The 16,822-nt window shown below is 45.9% G+C and overlaps 6 protein-coding genes across 6 annotated transcripts; 3 read left to right on the top strand and 3 right to left on the bottom strand.

Moving 5' to 3' along the window:
- Positions 1-323: 323 nt before the first annotated feature.
- On the bottom strand, positions 324-1,697 carry CTRU02_202448 (aminotransferase class-iii; the record flags this gene model as incomplete). Its single annotated transcript, XM_036719861.1, has 2 exons — positions 324-1,166; positions 1,221-1,697. The coding sequence occupies 2 exons, from the start codon at positions 1,695-1,697 to the stop codon at positions 324-326; spliced, it is 1,320 nt and encodes a 439-aa protein (XP_036588563.1).
- A 1,714-nt stretch (positions 1,698-3,411) lies between these two features.
- CTRU02_202447 (uncharacterized protein) lies at positions 3,412-4,961 on the top strand (the record flags this gene model as incomplete). The annotated part of the gene is made up of 2 exons (XM_036719860.1): positions 3,412-3,966; positions 4,032-4,961. 2 exons carry the CDS (start codon positions 3,412-3,414, stop codon positions 4,959-4,961), a joined length of 1,485 nt encoding a protein of 494 aa, XP_036588562.1.
- A 4,554-nt stretch (positions 4,962-9,515) lies between these two features.
- On the top strand, positions 9,516-10,901 carry CTRU02_202446 (C6 zinc finger domain-containing protein; the record flags this gene model as incomplete). The annotated part of the gene is made up of 1 exon (XM_036719859.1): positions 9,516-10,901. One exon carries the CDS (start codon positions 9,516-9,518, stop codon positions 10,899-10,901), a length of 1,386 nt encoding a protein of 461 aa, XP_036588561.1.
- Positions 10,902-11,560: 659 nt separating this feature from the next.
- On the top strand, positions 11,561-12,718 carry CTRU02_202445 (parasitic phase-specific protein psp-1; the record flags this gene model as incomplete). The annotated part of the gene is made up of 4 exons (XM_036719858.1): positions 11,561-11,864; positions 11,923-11,983; positions 12,114-12,527; positions 12,583-12,718. The coding sequence occupies 4 exons, from the start codon at positions 11,561-11,563 to the stop codon at positions 12,716-12,718; spliced, it is 915 nt and encodes a 304-aa protein (XP_036588560.1).
- Positions 12,719-14,034: 1,316 nt separating this feature from the next.
- Positions 14,035-14,355, bottom strand: CTRU02_202444 (uncharacterized protein; the record flags this gene model as incomplete). Its single annotated transcript, XM_036719857.1, has 1 exon — positions 14,035-14,355. The coding sequence occupies one exon, from the start codon at positions 14,353-14,355 to the stop codon at positions 14,035-14,037; it is 321 nt and encodes a 106-aa protein (XP_036588559.1).
- A 1,594-nt stretch (positions 14,356-15,949) lies between these two features.
- Positions 15,950-16,760, bottom strand: CTRU02_202443 (C2H2 transcription factor; the record flags this gene model as incomplete). The annotated part of the gene is made up of 2 exons (XM_036719856.1): positions 15,950-16,072; positions 16,128-16,760. The coding sequence occupies 2 exons, from the start codon at positions 16,758-16,760 to the stop codon at positions 15,950-15,952; spliced, it is 756 nt and encodes a 251-aa protein (XP_036588558.1).
- Positions 16,761-16,822: the final 62 nt, after the last annotated feature.

Genomic DNA, 16,822 nt, shown 5'->3' with positions numbered 1-16,822 from the left:
GTGGGGCAAGCTACATTGATCAGTTTCGGGTGTTAGCGTTGGTCGTATCTGCAAAGTCGTGGGAATATGGAATATCTAAGTCAGAAGCACTTCCAGATACATTAGATTGCTAGGATGAGCACGGCTTGTGAAAACCGAGGCAACTACTCTCAAAGAATTCTACCTCGGCCTATAGCTCAAGTTTTCGGTGTGTCTGTGTCTGGTTTATTTGATCACTAAGAGTGCTGAAGCTAGACTAGAATAGGAGGCATTTTATCTGAAGAGCAGATGCCGGATTATCAAATTTCTCAGGGAATCTCCACCCGCTTGGCTTAACAACCTCATCACAGCTTGGTTTCCGGGGATTCTATATCTAGAATGATTTGGCGGTACTGCTGGGCGAAATCCTTTGTCGAACGCAGTGCTTTTTCAATGCGCGATTCCTGGTGTGCAAAGTTCAGACATGCAAAACCCCGACGACCAAACCACAAGCCGCGATTCAAGTGATGAAAGTAAAACGCATCACGCAAATCATCTGCAGCGGCGCTTAAGAAACCAATTCCAACGCAACTTCCCACTCCAACTGCAATGAGACTTCTCTCCAGACCCGCTTCGAGTATAATCTCGTTAATACCGTCACGCAGCTTCTCTCCCAAGACATTGATACGGTCTACCTCCTCCTTTGTGAACACTCGTACCGCAGCTACGGCGGCAGTCATAGTAAAAATGTTATTGTTAAATGTCCCCGAGTGGTGTAGCTTTATAGGTGACGTCGATTTAGGATCGAACTGTTCCATTATCTCCCTTCTGCCTCCGAACGCTCCAAAAGGCAGCCCACCACCATGGAATTTGCCCAAGGTAGTCAAGTCAGGTCTAATTCCCAAGCGGCCCTGTAAGCCGTGATAGTCGAGACGAGAGGTGACAACTTCGTCGAAGATAAGTACTGCGCCTAGTGCGTCGGCCGCCGTTCGTAAGTACTCGAGAAATTCTTGGCTGGCAGGTCGCATTCCCCCTGAAGACTGCATTGGCTCAATGAGAATTACACCCACCTCGGCCGAAAGTACCGATTGCGTTTCTGCGATCTCATCATAGGTACCGAAGACATAGTTGTGGGGAATGTTCATCGGGTTTGCTGGAGTTGAAAAGTTGAGTGTTCCTCCATGGTAACCTCTGTCAAACACCATAACCTAGTTAAATTAGCCGCGAGCTCTTATATTGCACTTCTGAAGACATAAAAGTACCTTTTTTCGACCTGTAAACGCAAGGCCCGCCGCAATGGCGTAGGTATTGGCCTCAGTGCCAGAGTTGCAGTAACGAACCAGATCGATGCTAGGAAATCGTTGCTTTATACTCTCACTAAGTTGCGCTTCAAGCTCCGTAACGGCCCCCAAGCTGAAGCCGTTGGTCACTGCTCCTATGATGGCATCCTGGATCACTTTGTTGGAGTGGCCGAACAAGCCTGCTGTAAAATCGGAGACAAAGTCTATGTAAGTTTTTCCGTCGATTGAGGTCAGGTTGGGCCCCTCAGCACTCTTTGCGACAAGCGGGAATGGGTCTGACTCGAGGACTGCTCTGGTTGTTCCTCCTGGAAGACCTTTAAGTGCTCGCTGATAAGCTTTTTCGGAGCGACGGTTCTGATTGATGTACTCGGTTAGGAGAGAACCAACGTTGGCCTTGAGCATCTGGGTGGCCTTTGCGGCTTTCTGGGAGCCTGACATGGTGTAAGAAAAAAGAATTCTGGAGTCTATCACCTAGGTGTAAAGCAATCCACTAACGTCCCACACCCACTTCTGGGCACCCCCCACATTTGGGCACCCCATTTACACCAAAAACGCCGTTTTTCGAAATTCTATATTAAACTAAATACTTTACTTATTAAAGAGAATAAATATATGTTAAATAGATTAAGACTTAATTATAATACTTAAGTAGCTATATACTAGTATTATTAATAATAAGTATTATAAATTCAAGGTTTAACATTTATAATACTAATTTACCTAGCCTATATCTTAATATATAAAATAGGTAGAGATATTTAACTAATATGATTAGAATTTTTAAGTAAGATATAGTAGATTTATATATTCTTATACTTAGTAAAAATTCTTTAAGCTTAGAATAATATTTTAAAATTTCCCTTAAGAAAAGTTTCTATTATAGAATTTTAACCCTTAATTATACTATATTTACTAAAGTAATACTTTTAAATCTCTTTTAGATATAATTATATACTTTTAATAAGTATAAATATTAATTTTCTAGATTTTTTAAATAAGTATATATAAGCGAAAATATATTTTTCTAATGTTAAGGAATACTAGTAAGTTACTAGTATCTACTAACATTTTAAAGCTTTTAGTTTTAAACTTCTATATTATAACTATTATTATATTTAAACCTTTATAAAAAATTAGATGGCTATAATTATACTTAACATAGTTTATATATATTTTCTTTTCTTAGTAAGTATAGTAGTTAGTTTAATATAGAATTTCGAAAAACGGCGTTTTTGGTGTAAATGGGGTGCCCAAATGTGGGGGGTGCCCAGAAGTGGGTGTGGGACGTTATCATGAAAAGTTTTGACAGCAACCTATCTGAATTGTCACTGAAGGGCCTCTGCTCGTCTTCATATTCCTAGACGGAAATGGAAGAGCATTGAGCATATACTTACAGAAAAGCTCCAACGGCGCTTTTCGACCTTGAACCCCAGTCTTATGAGGTGAAATTGGCAACTGAAGGAACAGTGCCACCTGCACATACATATGCAAGACCAGGGCTTTAGTGACTAGACTTCGTAGCACAGTAGTTCAGCGCGACAAGTTGCCACATGCGATACCACAGCCAATACTACTTCATAACCTCCAACGGCTAATTCAGACGCTCGTACGTTCTACGACACTAACACATGGTCATGAAAGCACCTGTATACACCGCGTTCATGCAGGACATGATCGAATGTCATTCGGCCGATGTTGCACCGAAAAAGGTTCCGCTTTTTTCGTATGAACAAATCCAGAGGCATCCCCGCTCACTGCTCCACGGATGACTTGGTCCATTCATGGGGAAATGCCGAGCTAGCCCAGATGCTTTGAGATTGTATGTAGGAAATATGAGGCAGCCATAGAAAACAAGAATGCAGGTATTGGGATATAATTCGCCGACGGAGGATATCAGAGTAGTTCGAGGTCCCGTGCTTTATACATAGTCTGTCACCTTTATTTTATTCTATGTGTCGTTAAATATTAATTCCCTATCTTCTCGTGGCTTCCATCTCATATTCTGGATACCAAGGATACGTTTCCTTTCCGTATATTTTAATTATTAGGGCTCTCAAATATGGTTTGCAACATGCTGAGTTCCAAAGTGCTCTGGGCTTTACTCTTTGGCCTTTTTCCCCCTTCCCTTGGGATCTCTTCTGAGACATATGAAATGAGCCAATCAATAAGGGGTCTCGTTACGGCGGACCCTGGCCTTCCTCATCCTCACCCAACCGAATCCTACTGGCTCTCTGTTCCTCATCGTTTAGCTGGAGTACAATCTCCTGAGCTTCCTCAGACTGCCGATGTCGTCATCATCGGATCTGGAATCACCGGCACCAGCACTGCCTTTCATGCCCTTGAAGAAGGCCACGGAGTCAGAGTTGCCGTCTTGGAAGCCCGGACTCTCTGTTCTGGAGCTACTGGGCGGAATGGAGGCCATGTGACAACATATGGAGCGATACTGTACGCGCCTCTCAAGCAAGTCTTGGGTCGGGACCTAGCTTATGAAGTCCTCAATTTCACTTTCGCCAACGTTGATGAAGTGGCTAAGGTCTCGAGAAAGTACGCTCTTGAGGAGTCCCAATACCGCTCCGTTGAGCGAATACGCTGCTTCACCGACGAAGATAGTGTTACAAGGGCTAAGGCTAGCGTTACTGAATGGGAAAATGACTTCCCAGAAGAAAGTGGCAAGTACACATTCATCGGACCCGAAGAAGCCAGAAATGTAGGCACCATCCCTAGCTCTGTCGATGCTAGAAACACCTCTCTAATAACATAAGCGGCATTTAGGAACATGGAATGCACGGCATCGCTGGTGCTGTGCGGTTCGCAGCCGGCGCCCTCTGGCCGTACGGGCTGATAATGAAGATTTGGGATGTTCTGCTTGAGAAGTACCCGGGAAGTCTGACAGTCGACGCCAAGACACCAGTTACTAGTGTGTCGCTAGACACTTGTACCGACTCAAAGTACAAATACAAGGTACAGACGTCGAGGGGAACCATACGAGCTGCTAAAGTTGTTTACGCCACCAACGCGCACACATCTCACCTGCTTCCGAAGATTCGTGGGCTCCTGTACCCCTTCAAAGAAAGCATGACGGTGCAGGATCTAAACCATGAAGTCCCTAACCGAGGTAATACCACTACATGGAGTGTACACGGAAAACCTACGTATAATGCTACAACCAAGCGAACTGAGATGGGAACGTTGTATCTACAGCAGAATGCTCTCAGCGGCTACTCTTTCTTCGGCGGCGGATACGCCAACGCTGTGGAGGCCATCACACCTGATGATAGTACGCTAGCCGCAGAGACTACTCCTTATTTCCAAAGACAGCTTTCGCGGCTTTTCGGCCAGAAACACATGGACCGGAACCTTCTGATTGGCGAGTGGACCGGCATTCAGGGATTCACAGCCGATGAGACCCCCTTGGTTGGGCCATTGCCTCAATCTCTAACCGAGCGGGGCGGTGAAGGCGAGTGGATCGGGGCTGGTTATAATGGTGGTGGGATGGCTTGGTGCTGGATGGTTGGCAAAGCGCTCGCTGGGATGATGCGCGGCGAAGATGTCAGCGGTTGGTTCCCAGAAATCCTCATCCCTAGCGAGGAGCGTTTGACGTCTAGCTTGACGGTGGAGAACTCAGTTGAGAGCATGCAAGATCTTTTTGCCTATGATTCAACGGCATCGCCATCCACGGCAATGTTGACGAGTCAGATATAACCTAGTTTTAATATCGATTTGATGGTGGCTAGAGAAGTGTCTATGTCCTTCGTTCCAGTCACTCTTTGGTCTTTAGGCATCTTACTTGTTTTCAGAACTGAGAACCAGCTGAGTCTCGGCCTCTTCTTAATCAACTTCATTTCCTTTGGTTCATAGTAGAAAGGATATCAATACAGTTCTGTTGAAGATAGAACCTTGTACAGTATGTTCTACAGAGTAAACAGTAAGGGAAGAAACGCACATGCAGGAAAACATACCAGTACAGAGAACAACTGATCCCATTCCGGCGACGGTTCCTTCTTCAATTGATGAGTTGAAGGAGGAAGCTAGCTTTGAATCGTCCACCTTCAACTTCAATCAAGTTCCGGTCCGTTCCTCTTCACAACAGCACTCTCAGAATTACCATCACATCAGGATTTTGGCAGTCTTACGAAAGTGACTTACCCCGCAGTTCAGTGCAAGTGTCCTCTTCATACCTGCGATTTCTGGTTAGATGAGCTGATCAAGTCGGGCCTTGCCACAGTAAAATCCCCCACGGAGGTTTTCTCGGTAAGTTGCTCATCACCCCTGCTGACCCCACAACTCCCTAAATCTAGGATACAGCACGAGGTGGGTAAGAATAACCCCTTGCCCAGAAACAAAATGGCCGACGGGGAATTTCATGTAAGGCAGATAGTCCCACTTCCGAGGCTATAACTTTGGATTTCTGCCAGTGGGGCTCGAACTACGCTCAAAACATTGATACTCGTTATAGATTTGATGAACGGTTCTCCCTCCTGGCCTCATTCTTCCGAGGCTGCCAAAGTCCATGACCTGTGAATTACAACTGGAAAACCTTGCATGCGACCTGGTGAAGAAATTTGAATGCGTGTGAGAACTTAGCCTGATGGCTTACAATAATGCGCCGTTGGAGGTTTTCGTCTTCGGATAACGATACCTAATGGAGAGCTGGATGTGTCCATGTTGTCTTTGACGTATTGAAAGTGCTGGTCAGAATCTACTTTCTTCTCAGCGACGTCGTCTATCGTCTTTGCGATATGGCTAGTCTCTCTTTCCGGAGCGGGGTTACTCCCTCGAATATTCAATTGATGGTCTTGTCTTTTTCTGATTTTTGGTTTTCAAATATAGAAAATGGCTGCGTGATAGATCAGGAAGCGGATAGCTTCTCGTATACCATGTAGTCCGCATATCGTTTGTAATACACCTGGAGAGCATGATTCTTCTGCGATCTTTTGCATTGTTTGCGGCCAACGTGAATCCATAAACCGTCACTATCTCAACCCAATAGGATACAAATCCATTGTAGCGTACTTTTGATAATCTACCGTAGTAGTCCCCAGTCTGTCTTGTCAGTGATCCGGCATGACCAAGCCTCACTCGGTAAGAAGAATGATCCTGGTTTCATACAAGAAATCCTCCCCCTCAGATGCGGGGAAGTCAAATGTGCCTCACATGATATCGTTTGACTTTCTTTGTATCGGAGTTGTACCGACGAGTCTTTGCATCTTTCTTCTGGTTTTTAAGAGATATTTGAAACTGGCCGTGTCTCCACGACTGTTCAGTCCTAGAACTGTGCATCCGAACGTCGATGCTTTTGCTACGTCTTGGTTTGGACAGTTTGATTACTATTTTTGGGACCACTTCGTTCTGACACCTCCTTATATACCACAAAAGAAATGACTTCCTCTTTAAGTCCAACAACGAAGTTTGACGTTGTTCAGCACGATCGAACCAACGAGGTTCCTATGGAAGATTTGAGCAAAAAGGGGACTGATGATACTAACGGCGCCGACATCATTGAAAATGGCACGATAACAGCCTTCGGATATGTTCCCGTCTATCGCAGAGTCATTGGCGTCGTATTTGGGTTCTGTATTGTCATTTCCCTAACGTCGTGAGTCGAATGCTGTGCATCACACGCAAACCGCTGAGAGTCTCTAAGTTAATATACAGACCGCTCGGGGCTATCATGGTTGCCGGTGCTTATCCAATAACCTTCGCAGGCTATTGGGGTCTTTCTTGGTATGTCGATCAAGAACGCTCGTGGGCCCAGCGCATTCGCACCGCCCTTACTAATTCGCAATGAATAGGGGTTGGATAATTCCGAATATCATGATGGTACCTCAAGTCATCGCAATTGCCGAATTGTGCTCAGCGATGCCCGTGAACGGGGCATTTTATTGGTGGGCTGCTGCGTTGGTGCCTAGACGAACATCCCGAGCTGTCGCCTTCATCACAGGCTGGTTTAATATCTTATCTTTGGGAACTCACCTGACTAGTTTCTCTTATGCCGTAGCCTCAAGCCTCAGTCAAGCCATCGGGTTTTTCGCCGAGGGCTTTGTCGCAACCAGAGCACAGCTCATGGGCATGTCCATGGGCACGATTACTCTATGGGCTAGTCTGATGCTCTTACGGCTTGAGCGGGTTGGCGTCGTGATGCTCTTAACAGGTGAGGAATAAGAAGCCCCAACTCTGCCCCGTAACATCTATGAGGAAGGCTATCCTTCTTTTTCTGCTCCTTGTTAGGTTTTGGTCTAATCATTGAGACAACCAGCCGCCGTCCTTCTTTTCTCCTGCATCGCATTTGTCGTTGCGCTTCCCGCCTCGCACGCTGCCAAAGGCTTGCCTTTTGCATCTGGAGCGGATGTGTTTGGCGAATACGCAAACCACTCTCCGTGGTCAACAATAGGCATTGCAGTGTCTCTCAGCTTTTCTTCTGCCCTTTGGGTGAATTCTCTTTGGATCGCTCCTGTCTATGTCGCAGAGGAAACGCACGACGCTCGAAAGCAGGCACCCAGAGCCATCATACAATCATTTGCTTGTACAGCTATTGTGGGGACTGTCATTAGCCTCATATTTGCATTTTGTATCCATGACATTAAATCGGTCCTCGGAACAGGGTACGTTGCAATGCGGTCTTTACTGCGACTTCTACTGCACCGAAACGATGCTGAACAAGTTATCACGTTGCAGAAACTACCCTCTTTTCAACCTCGTGCTACAACACTGGGGCAGCATAGGGACTGGAATCTTCTTTATCATTGGAACGATGTTCTCCTGCATTGGTGGCAGCGGTATGCTCCTCACTTACGCCACCCAAGTTGCAGCCTTCGCCAGAGACGGAGGATTCCCTTACAGCAGTTACATCTCCCGTGTGGACAGACGGACAAACATGCCATGGTTTGCTACAGCACTCTTGGTCGGCCTAACATACCTGCTTCTTCTGCTATCGCTGGTTCCCAATGCCAGTGACATAATATTCTCGATGGCAACCCTCGCCAATCTAATGATGTGGTGTATTCCAATCACAGCTCGCCTCTTCGCTAGAGACAGATGGGTACCCGGGCCGTTCTATACCGGCCGCTTCAGCTGGACTATCCATCTGTCGGCTCTTCTGGTCACAATCTATTTTCTGGTCGGTCGCTCATTCCCGCCCAGTCCAGAAACTCCGCCTCTTAATGTCGTCGTCATTCTGGGTGTACTAGTTGTATCTATCATCGCTTTCTTTTTCAATAAGCAGTTTAAAGGCCTGGATCTTGATGCTCTGGATGCGTGGAGTCAAGATCAACAACCTAGACAATAACGAATTAGCAGATGTTTACGCAAGCCTCCGTCGATCAGCTGGAAGGTAAACGGGTGATCCTAAGAAATGAGACATTTCACAGAATGGCATCTACTTAAGAAGAAGCTCGACTTGATTACACATATGGAATTTTATAAACATACCGTCGTTCGTGTTTCAATAGTCAGTCCGCTATTGTAGGCAGAAGTATCTGCAATGCTGGAATTATGAGATGTATAGGCTTTCAAAAGACACGACGACTTAGAACGCCCTGAGAATCGACAAGTCCCTGGCGGGCCCACCTTCTTCCCCATGCACATCGTCTCTTAGTAGACCTACGCCAACACCAGCATGTGGTTCATGGCGACGCTAGTTTAGTCTTTTACGGCAGCACCAATCATCTGCAGTACCCCTGTGGATCCTTGACCCCTGGCCTGTGTCAAAGCGCTGGATACTTCGTAGAGGCTGAGCTTATTGAAGCCAAATCTTTTCCTTTTTACAACCACATGATATGCACGTCTCTACGCCTCTTTAACTTCATCCACAAGCTTATTCACCAAATGGAGGGTATGAGGGCAAAATCTAACCCTAGGCTCCCGAGACCGAAACGGACTCGAGCCAGCGCTTCAAAAGTCCGAACCGGATGTATCACGTGGTAAGCCATCCTACCAGACCACCAGCTGTTTCCACAGACTCTTGGCCATAAGATTGTTATCGCCCAGACGCAGAAAGCGCTGATAATATCGTGCAATTAGCAAGTAAGTTGATATATATGGTATCTCCAGGTAACTACCTGAGGGCTTAGGACACTGACGTATCATGGGCCGGTCTTAGAGCTCGTCATTTAAAGTGTGACGAGTCAAAGCCGACTTGCCAGAGATGCCGGAAAGATAGCTGGGAGTGTGATGGCTACATAGAAGCACCTTCTGAGTGCCTCTTCCGTACAAGAATTGATTTCAGGGTAGGATTATCGCAACCAGCGGCAGCTTTCAATGACAGCAGAGCCGCCGCTTTGTTTTTTGGAGCAATTAAACTACCACCATGTGCTCCAATGCACACTTTCTCAACTAACCAGCTCTCGCATCTTGAGGCAGTTCTGGTTGACATATGTGCCTCTCCTAGGCGAATATGTACCAGCAATCCGCCATGCTCTGACGGCTCTTGGTGCCGCTCATCGATTATTTTTATGCCGAGACGAACTCCATTTACGACCATCTTTATTACATGAGAGCAACCTCTTCCTTCTCCGGCAGTATAATCTCGCGATACTACATATCCAACCAATAATGAGCAATGCAACGGGAGTTGACATTCAAGTCGTGCTTGCCTGCTGTCTTATTTTCGTCTGTATCGAATATTTACGTGGTTCCTATTTCTTAGCTGTACAGCACCTACAGGCTGGCTCACGCATCCTGTTTTCCGTATCCAGAGCAAACAAGCAGCCTCGCCTGGCTTCAGCACTGCTGCAGGATAAAGATGCATTCACGTCGCTCAAGGATGATTCAAAGGGAAATGAAATGGATGCCATTGTGGATATTTTTTCACGGCTGGGCTCAGATCTTTCAACAGGGCTCGACAAAGTGGTGGTGTCTCACCTTGATCTCTTCGGTCTTTCAGCCCCGGCCAGAATGAATTCTGACTACGTTGCATTTCCGAGTCTGACTGTTGCCGAAGAAGAGCTGCGGAGTTTTGAGATTGCATTTGAGGCTTTCTATGAGCATATAACCTTGAAGAAAACCACCGAATCGCATATCGATGAGATTGATAAGTCCCTATATCTCATTCTCTGCCAACGCTTTGAGAAATGGAGCTGTAAATTGGACTTGTACGAAAAGGATCGCCAACCCAGCAGAGCAGACGACGCTCAAGAACGGTACGACTTCCTAAAGTTTCGCCTGTTACAAAAGACTTGGGCCGTAACGTTGAAGGACGAGAGCCGGAACGTCGCCGTGGAAGATAAAGTTGAGCACGAAGATCTGAGCGCCATCATCACACGAGTGGAGGAACTACTTCAGGCCGTGCCACCAGCGCCCCATCCTGCCTTTGCGCTTGATTCTGTTCACCTACCATCTTTGGCCTATGCAGGGTGGCTCGCCGAAGATTTAGAAATTCTAAAAAGAGTTGTGGAGTTGTTCAGGTCGATAGATATCAGGGAGGGTGGTTGGGACAGTAGGGAGCTAGCGGAGATCTTCGAGGCGTTCCTAGTCGCGAAGCAGCAACATTCACAACTGATCAACCCCAACATGACTACAGGGGCTGTGAGTATGCTGAGATATCTGGTTGATTTAAACCTACCATGTCTGCGCGCTTCAAATCCAACCGTTACGTTTGCGAAGCGCTATCTTCAGCAACTGGGCGCGAGTACAGAAATGTATTAAGAAGAATCGTAAATATAGCAAATAAGGTTTGATCACCTTTCGTACTCCAATCAGCATGAATTCTTTTCTCTCAACTTACAGCTTTCCAAACCCATGATATCTAATGTGGCGACCCAAAAATCCAATCTCAGTGCCTTCCGACAGCTTCACTTGGCGGTGTTGTTGGCTACATGTCAGAAGGGGAATCTTTTCATTGCACGAATGGCACTCACTACTCCAGCTTGACAGCAGCACCAGTCGCCCCATCCTAGTGACATGATAGGCCGTGTCGTATTGTCTCCATATCTTTTCATATTCTCGCAGGGGTAGAACATGTCACAGGCTGGGCATGGTTTCGTGTGCTTGGCCGGTGGAATTGTTCTCAGCATTGCGTAAGTGCACAGCCCCGAACTTCCCCCTTCGAATTAGGTACATGGACAAACTCGCAGCAGCAAGCCCCGCTAGGGTTGTTAATGAAGGTCTTGTTGGATGTCTTGTCATCGTCCCCAGTGGTTGTTTGCCCCGGCTTGGCTTCTTCATCGTGGTTTCTCGCACATATATAAGCATCAGCCATGATGCTCACATCGTCCTTGAAAATGACACAGACAAATCGAACTCACCGGTCCAGTCAACTACACGCCACTTAATCTGAGCATCTACTCTTTTTATTTGCTTCGACTATGGCTGACATGGCTCTCCCGGATGGGTTGGTCGCCTTCGGGCCCAACGCAAATTGCACACTAAACCAAAGCCCATTGGAATGGAGTCTCCTCCGATACAAACCTTCGATTCCTGCGAATGTCTTCTTTCTGGCAGCGTTCGGCCTCTGCTTGGCCATTCATATTGTCCAAGGCTTTTGGCTAAAGACATGGGGATTCCTAATCAGCATGGCATGTGGGTGTATCATGGAAATCGTCGGCTACATTGGACGAATTCTCCTGTACGACAACCCATTTGGATTCCCAGGTTTCCTCATGCAAATCAGTAGGTTTTCACTTCCAGTGTTGCCATTTTGTATCGTGCTGACTGGATCTACGTATAGTTTGCATCACTATTGCGCCTGTGTTTTACTGTGCTGCAATCTACGTTGTCATCGCACAGACGTACGAAACCCTCCGTGTCCCCATCCTCCTTCCATTTCTGCTACTTCAAAACTCCCATGTTCTCTACATGAGCATACATGCCTAGCGGTCCAATGGAGTTCTCATTGGCTAACTTGGCTATTCACTCTAGCATTGTATACCTCGATGCGTCCATCTCTAGGTTTCAACCTCGCCTACTGTATCAGGTTTTCATTCCTTGCGATATCATCTCCCTCATACTTCAAGCCATCGGCGGAGCCCTATCAGTCGTTGCTGATTCGAAAAATGATATACATCGAGGAGAACAAATTTCGCTGGCTGGTCTCATATTCCAAGTTGTCGCCCTGGGCTGTTTCACCATCATTTTTGTTGAGTATCTCTACTGTTTCTACCGAAGCACAAGCAACAGTATATTGCTAGCGAAGAGCAGGCTATTTCTCGGCTTCTTGCTGCTTGCTGTCCTGTTTATTTTGATACGCTGCGTCTATCGCATCATTGAGCTGAAAGAAGGATACTTCAGCGAGATATTTCGTGATGAGCCTTTATTCATTGCCCTTGAATCATGGTACGTGAATGAGTTTCTTACAAAAGAAACGTTTAGGTGCTAATGGATTTCGTAGCCTTATGCTCGCCTCGGCTTTCTGTCTCAATATCGGGCACCCTGGGCTTTTCTTCCCGCAATACAGGGAGATAAAAGGAGAATCAACTCAATATCCGCTTGTTCCAGTCAAGATCAAGACACACACTGGAAAATAGCTTCGGCTCCAGCATTCTTGTCAGCCGAGAAAAACCTCCCCTGTGGCCTATTTTTAGCAATAGCAAAAATTGTATCAGAAGCAGCACCACACTAGATTTATTATGATGTCTGAACTTGAAACAGTTCCTGGTGCATTGACTACATCAAAAGTTGTATGAGTCTGCGAAGAATTACTGCAACCGCTTCACTGGAGAGACTGAGGCAAGCCGCTTATATGTAAATCATTTCTGGGGAAATTCACGACATTAGACAAAAAATCTTGCAAACTGAGCGGCAGCACTTGTCTCGAAACCGAACATACATGTCTTGTGGAGGTTTCGCATGTATAGAAAGCTCATGTTTGCAACAACTTTGGTTCACATAATATCAACTGGGTCAGTTTCACGGCAGGAATGCTTACCCTGTCATCTTGAACATCCTGGGGATGATGAATGCTTTCTAAAGCGGCCGAATCAAGGGGAAATTGTTACGGGCTATGCCACGATTCTTGGCATGGTCTTTGCCCACGCATTATTTCTCTGCCTACTTGAGCATAGCAGAACCACAAGCAGGCAGCTTGTTGTTACGTACCTTTTATCATTACCATAAGGTGGGCTGTAAAGCCCAATGGGTAGTTATGTCTGCTACTATATTTGCACCACAGGGGCTAGTTAACCCATCACAGAAATACGAATAGCAAGGCAAAGGCTGCGCTAGTTCAGAGATTCTTAACTATCCGTTAGCATTACCCAGGATAGATAGTACGGCAGTCCGCAGGGCATACAGGGTCAAATTCAAAGTAGTAATAGGAACACCCTATAAGCGTAAAGAAATTGATAGGGACGCATTGCAAGTTGATCGGGACGCATCATTCTTAGGGACGTATTAGATTTCAAGATTATAATTAGCTTAAAATTCATCAACCAATATATATCTCCTATAAAGGCGGTTAAATTAGTTATACTAATACATACGTTGGCCTCCAGAGGCTCAACGGCTAACTTACGGGTGCGACAACGCCTCAAGAAATTTGCCAAATGCCTGTGATTCCACCAAACAGTGTGAGATAATATCATGGATTGGCCAGCATAGAGTTCAGAGGTCAACAAAGCAACGTTTTTATGTTGAAAGTTAGTTGTGTATATCTCTTTCCACTCTTCTAACTGACATAGAAAACTTGGTCTATTCTGTGGACTGTAAAAGAGGAGGTTTTGAATAGAGGATCCAATTTTACAGCTTGTCACTCCGTCGCAGATTTTGCCAATCTTCACCAATACTAGCCCGCCACCATTCGCCACCTAGCTTCTTAAAGTGGTAAAACCGTTCTTGCTGTAGCTTAGCTGCAAGCAACAGAGTACACCCAGCCGGATGAGCTATCCCGGCAACCCGTCGAGCCGCTCGAGCCAATGTTGTACTGTGTAGCGCCTCCTTGGCAGTTTTCCGCGGGGAAAATAAAACACGCGGTGTTCGGGCCTACGTCCACAAAGTTGAAGGACGCGAAGCCCTTTCCACCGAAACTACGGCACACATTTTTGGCATTGTTGTACCAGATAAGCTCGCCGCGGTCTTGGTTGCAGTAGTTAACGCTGCCTCTGAATGTGTACGCTGAGGCAAGGCTAATTGGTGCCATAAAGGTAATAATGTTGGTGAGCTGCATTTTGATTGCGTAACAACGGCGGTGAACTGGGGTTGATGGTTTGGCTGTTGCTGAGAAATTGGAACAACTAATGAGATGACTATTGCTTGTTGTGTACTAATGATAACAACTATGCTTAAAGAGAGAAACATACAGGCTCTTATATACTTCTAGCTCAGCTGTTTTGGCAATGTGAACGTGTACTTCACCCCGCCATTAACAACCTGAAACTAAAAATCACGCGTTCGCATCCATTCGGTGAAGCAGTAGCATCATACGATATCTTCATATTAGTCTATTCTTCAAATCAAAAACAGCGGTTTCTGTTCAGGCCCACGCAGAAAGATGCTTACAGCTCCATTCTTGGCAGACTCTAAAGTAAGTCGCTGAGTGAGCATAGTTGTCGAAAGGTTGGAAACCAGGTGAAAGCAATTATACTGGCTGTCCATGTGGCCAGGGCAATTACTGGTGGAAATTTTAGATGCAGTGACGCCCCAGAAAGTTTGTGCTATTTCTGTAGAACCCTGCTTCTTTGGCGGAGCCTAGCAATGCAGTTCTATTAGGCCGCCTACTGATGAATGAGATATTGGCCCCACCTTTTACCAACAGTTGATGTCTTCGATTGCATTTTGCTTACTGAGTAACGTGCCATTCGAGCAGTTGATATGAGACAGGGGTAAAAACGAAATGATTTCTGATGAGAAAGGTCGGTCACGACTGTGCAAATGAAGTAATGCCTTGATTCTTCTATAAAAGTTGGAAAGAGCCACCAAACAACAAGATAGTAATAAGTTTTCTCTCATTCACCCGTTTTCATCTTCATCATATTTCTTGTTATCCTCGTGATTCAGAAAGACCATCACAATGCCATCATTCGCCCGTTTCATCTTTCTCGTAACAGCCCTCGTCGGAGTTGTACTGGCTGCACCGGTTGAACCTTCTCCATCACTTGTTTCAGCTGTTAGCGCGGAGGAAGTTCCCACTTGGACAGAGACATTGAACGAGGCGCCTGACGAGATCATTCAAGTTTTCGCTTAAAGATATTTGAGAGCTGCAACGAGGATCGGGTATGTTTTTACAGTTCTTTCATTGGCAGTTAAAACAAATCTAATTTAATAGTCTTATTTGATAGTCAGCATACGTGTAGGACTGTCGAGGCTGTGTGATGCTTTTAGATAGGTGCGGCTGAGCATATAGAAGCTATAAATGGAAAGGATGATACGGTAATCAACCTGAACTTACTCTTATATAGTTTATGGTAGAATAAATCCGGACTGTTACGGCCCGTATGCATAACCTAAGGCAAGCCCCGATAGGCCCTTGCAGTGAGCTCGACAAGCAGTTAGTGGTAAGCCCATGTATACATAGATTGTCGACGCTGAAGACAATCAATTGCAACACTATGAAAACCTATCCAGCTTTTGAATAGTGAACTTCCAAATAAACTACAACATTAAATGTATCCACCTCTAAGAAAATATCGGAATATTCGCTCTCATCAGGGGCTTGTAATGTAAAACACCACGAGGCTTAGACCAATACTACAAGTAGGTTTCCAAAATAACATAATCTTACGAGTTTTACTTCTTCGCATAGCGAAAATCTCCCCAGACAGCTAGCTTGAGCAGGTAGGTGCTTGCGAGACGGCTTGCTGAGAGTCGTTCTTCTTGGTTCGCCGACATCGCCTAGGAAACAGGTTATTCCTTAGCCGCTGGTGAATCTTCTTGTAGTGTTCTCTCTGTGAATTAATTAACAAAAACATCTTTAAATGGCTGTTCATGAACTATACTGACCATATTATCCTTTCGGCTGAAGATACGATCGCAGTCGGGATGGAGGCACCGCACCGTTGGCTTGTGAGAACCCATATGTCGCTGGAAATCCTTCCGCGTCGCAAATCCAACACCCGTTCTTTGGCAGCGCTTCTCAGTGCAGAAAAAGTACTTTGCATGGCCGCGGAAGTGCTTCCTCAGGTCGCATGCCCTCAGGAAAACACGCGAAGAGCTGCAGCCTGTGTACCGACAGCGCCAATTCCCGGCGACATCGACATATCCCATCTTGTGGAGATCCGTAGGCCCTCCATTGTCCATATCAAGCTCGTTAAGAGATGTACGGGGTGAAGTAGCTTCACTGCTTGGAGATTCAATGTCGGACTTCTCGCTAGGGATGGGCGACATGGCCGAGGAAGTAGGTTGTGATGTGTAATTGATACCAAAGTTGGAATCATCGTCAATGGTGAAGGTTGGCCTGGTAACCATCGAAGAAACTGGTAGTTGAAGAGATTGTGAGGAAAAGGGGTATAGAAAGCTGTCGAAGCTGTCTTCTGTGGGAAATGGAATGAAAGGAGCATCGAAGGTGTATCCCATTAAGTTGTTATCGGGAGTAGGGTAAAAAGTATAAGAGGGTTCCTCAAGATAGAATGCCATAACGCCTGATACCTGCAGACAAGAGATGTAAAATAAGCCAAAGAAGAAAACAAAAAAGCCGC

Source organism: Colletotrichum truncatum, assembly GCF_014235925.2.
Source record: "Colletotrichum truncatum strain CMES1059 chromosome Unknown Contig_0001, whole genome shotgun sequence".
Taxonomy (NCBI): Eukaryota; Fungi; Ascomycota; class Sordariomycetes; order Glomerellales; family Glomerellaceae; genus Colletotrichum; species Colletotrichum truncatum.
Note: the sequence above shows the minus strand (reverse complement) of the source record. Positions and strands in the feature narration are given on the sequence as shown.